The 2,151-nt window shown below is 39.7% G+C and overlaps 1 protein-coding gene across 1 annotated transcript in view; it reads right to left on the bottom strand.

Annotated features, from left to right (window-relative positions):
* Positions 1–290: 290 nt before the first annotated feature.
* Positions 291–2,151, bottom strand: part of tbx3a (T-box transcription factor 3a) — an 8,397-nt gene continuing 6,536 nt past the window's right edge. The window contains exon 7 of the mRNA XM_035527681.1: positions 291–1,938. Coding sequence (XP_035383574.1) covers positions 1,501–1,938 — 438 coding nt within the window. The 3' untranslated portion in view covers positions 291–1,500. The remainder of the gene's footprint in view (positions 1,939–2,151) is intronic.

Genomic DNA, 2,151 nt, shown 5'->3' on the forward strand with positions numbered 1-2,151 from the left:
TTATATGTGTAAAAACGATGTTTTAATAGTACAGCACGATTGCGCTTCCCATCTCGGAATATTTAATCGATTTTGTGGTTCTTAAAATTCCTTCTTTCGTTTTTACATTGGTCAAATTCATTTTTTAAATGTGCGTCAATGCTTTATTGAAAGTTTGAAGAAAACGTCGGCGATGTAGAATAAACTGCTAAAAAGTATACCCGAAAAACACAAATATGGTTTCAAACTGCGTAAGTCGTTTTGAATATAGGTATTCTTACGGTCTTTCTTTAAAGTAATGAAATTCATCATCAATTTGAAGCAACTGGCGAAATGTGCTGTCGCCTTTAATTAGTTTGAACAGAAGCACTTAAACACAGACAACAGTAAATGGAACGATGGCACGTAAATGTGTCCGCTAGAAAACCTAGCAGTGCGGGTGTTTGGGGTACATTACAATCCATAGTCAGAAGGATGTAAATGAGAATGTCATAAACCAGGATAATACCTCACAAACTATTTTTACACAGGTATATCAACAATAAATTAAGGACAGAACCCCAGAAAAAAATGAACTCCATCATATTTACACGCAATATCCTTATGAAATAATTACATAAATATTTTGTAACTACAGTATATGTCACTATTTACATTATAGTCTTAACCATATCCGTCTTTTTTAGAATCCCCTTTCCCAATTAATTTCAATGCTGGATTCAGTATGCAGTTTTTGTACCACGTGGTAACCAACAATGTCAAAGGATTTAACCCATAACTACAGTCTATTTGCCCGTGTATCTGTTGACCGGCTGGGGCAATTTTTGGAATTGTTACTACTTGTTTAAAAACGTTTTGTTAAACAGATTTTGCAGTTGTTTACTCAAATTATTCTATACATGAGGTGAAATTAAACCCGTGCAAGTACTGCCTCATCTTGATTATTCCGTTTTGCATTTAACTCTAATTGATAGGTATTTGGTAATCCAAAAAATACACGCTACGACAGCAAACTGGCAGTCGTGGTCTTATGACATGCAAACGCTTGCTTCCATATGGCGATAATGACAGACTTCAAATAGATAACTGAAAATTCAAACACAGCAGTCTTTATAAGATAGAGATATCTAAATAAACTAAAACATACGAGTGCATATTAAATTAATCCATTTCACCCCAGCAACTTGACATAAAACATAGATACGACAGCAGCAGCGTATTCGATCTGTGACATATCATTGCCAAGCTGTTCACTTTCAATACTTCTACGGTAGCCTATTCAATTAACAGGAAAACTGTACTGTTTTAACTTAACAAAACAGAAACGTACGTACTAAATGTTTGTTTGTGTATTACCAAAGTGCATTTTAAAATCTAACATTTTTCACAATATGTATAGGTCCGTATTGTAAACCCGCTTTCGCTAGGAAGGGCGTCGTCGTACACAATCCTTATTAATGTACTTATAATTCGCAAGGGGATCATTCTTGTTGACAGCGACCATCGCTCACGTAAATCAAGTTACGGAGACACGCTTCGTGATCTGTCTTGCTTTGAATCGAGTCCGCTGACCAGTCGCTGAATGCTCTGCAACTCATTGCTTGAATCTTTCTCGGAGCACGTTTTTGGTGATAGGGAGACTGAGCCAGATGACATGGTTGAAGATCGACTAGTGACCTCAGAGCTTGAGTCCAAAGTGGCCGAAACGGGACTCGCGGCCATACCGTCTCCCTTCAGATCGATGGCGCCACTTGCCATGGAAGGTATGGCTGTAGTAAGCAAAGTGCTGTCCGGAACACTCTGTAAGGAGTACGGGCTGTACCTTAGCCGTGGACGCACAGCGTTAAGAAAAGGATGACGGTGAACGGAGGACGTGGCTGCAGAGTTGGCAGCTGCTGCGGCTGCCATGTACGTGTAAGGATATGGGAACAGACCTCCAAATGGAGACACTGCCAAGCCCTGCACAGAGAGAAGATAGTAAGATATCTCTATAACAGCAACAGAGAAAGCCCCACGGCATGTGTTAGTAATCAAGCGACCAAAGCCTGGGGGCGTCTCATAGATCCACACTCAGCTAGTGCTTAACTAGTGATTTGATTTCACACTGAAGCCCAAAAGTGTTCCCAAACAACGCATTGGGGAAGATACCACATTGCGTGGAAAACTGTACAG

Source organism: Electrophorus electricus, chromosome 6, assembly GCF_013358815.1.
Source record: "Electrophorus electricus isolate fEleEle1 chromosome 6, fEleEle1.pri, whole genome shotgun sequence".
Taxonomy (NCBI): Eukaryota; Metazoa; Chordata; class Actinopteri; order Gymnotiformes; family Gymnotidae; genus Electrophorus; species Electrophorus electricus.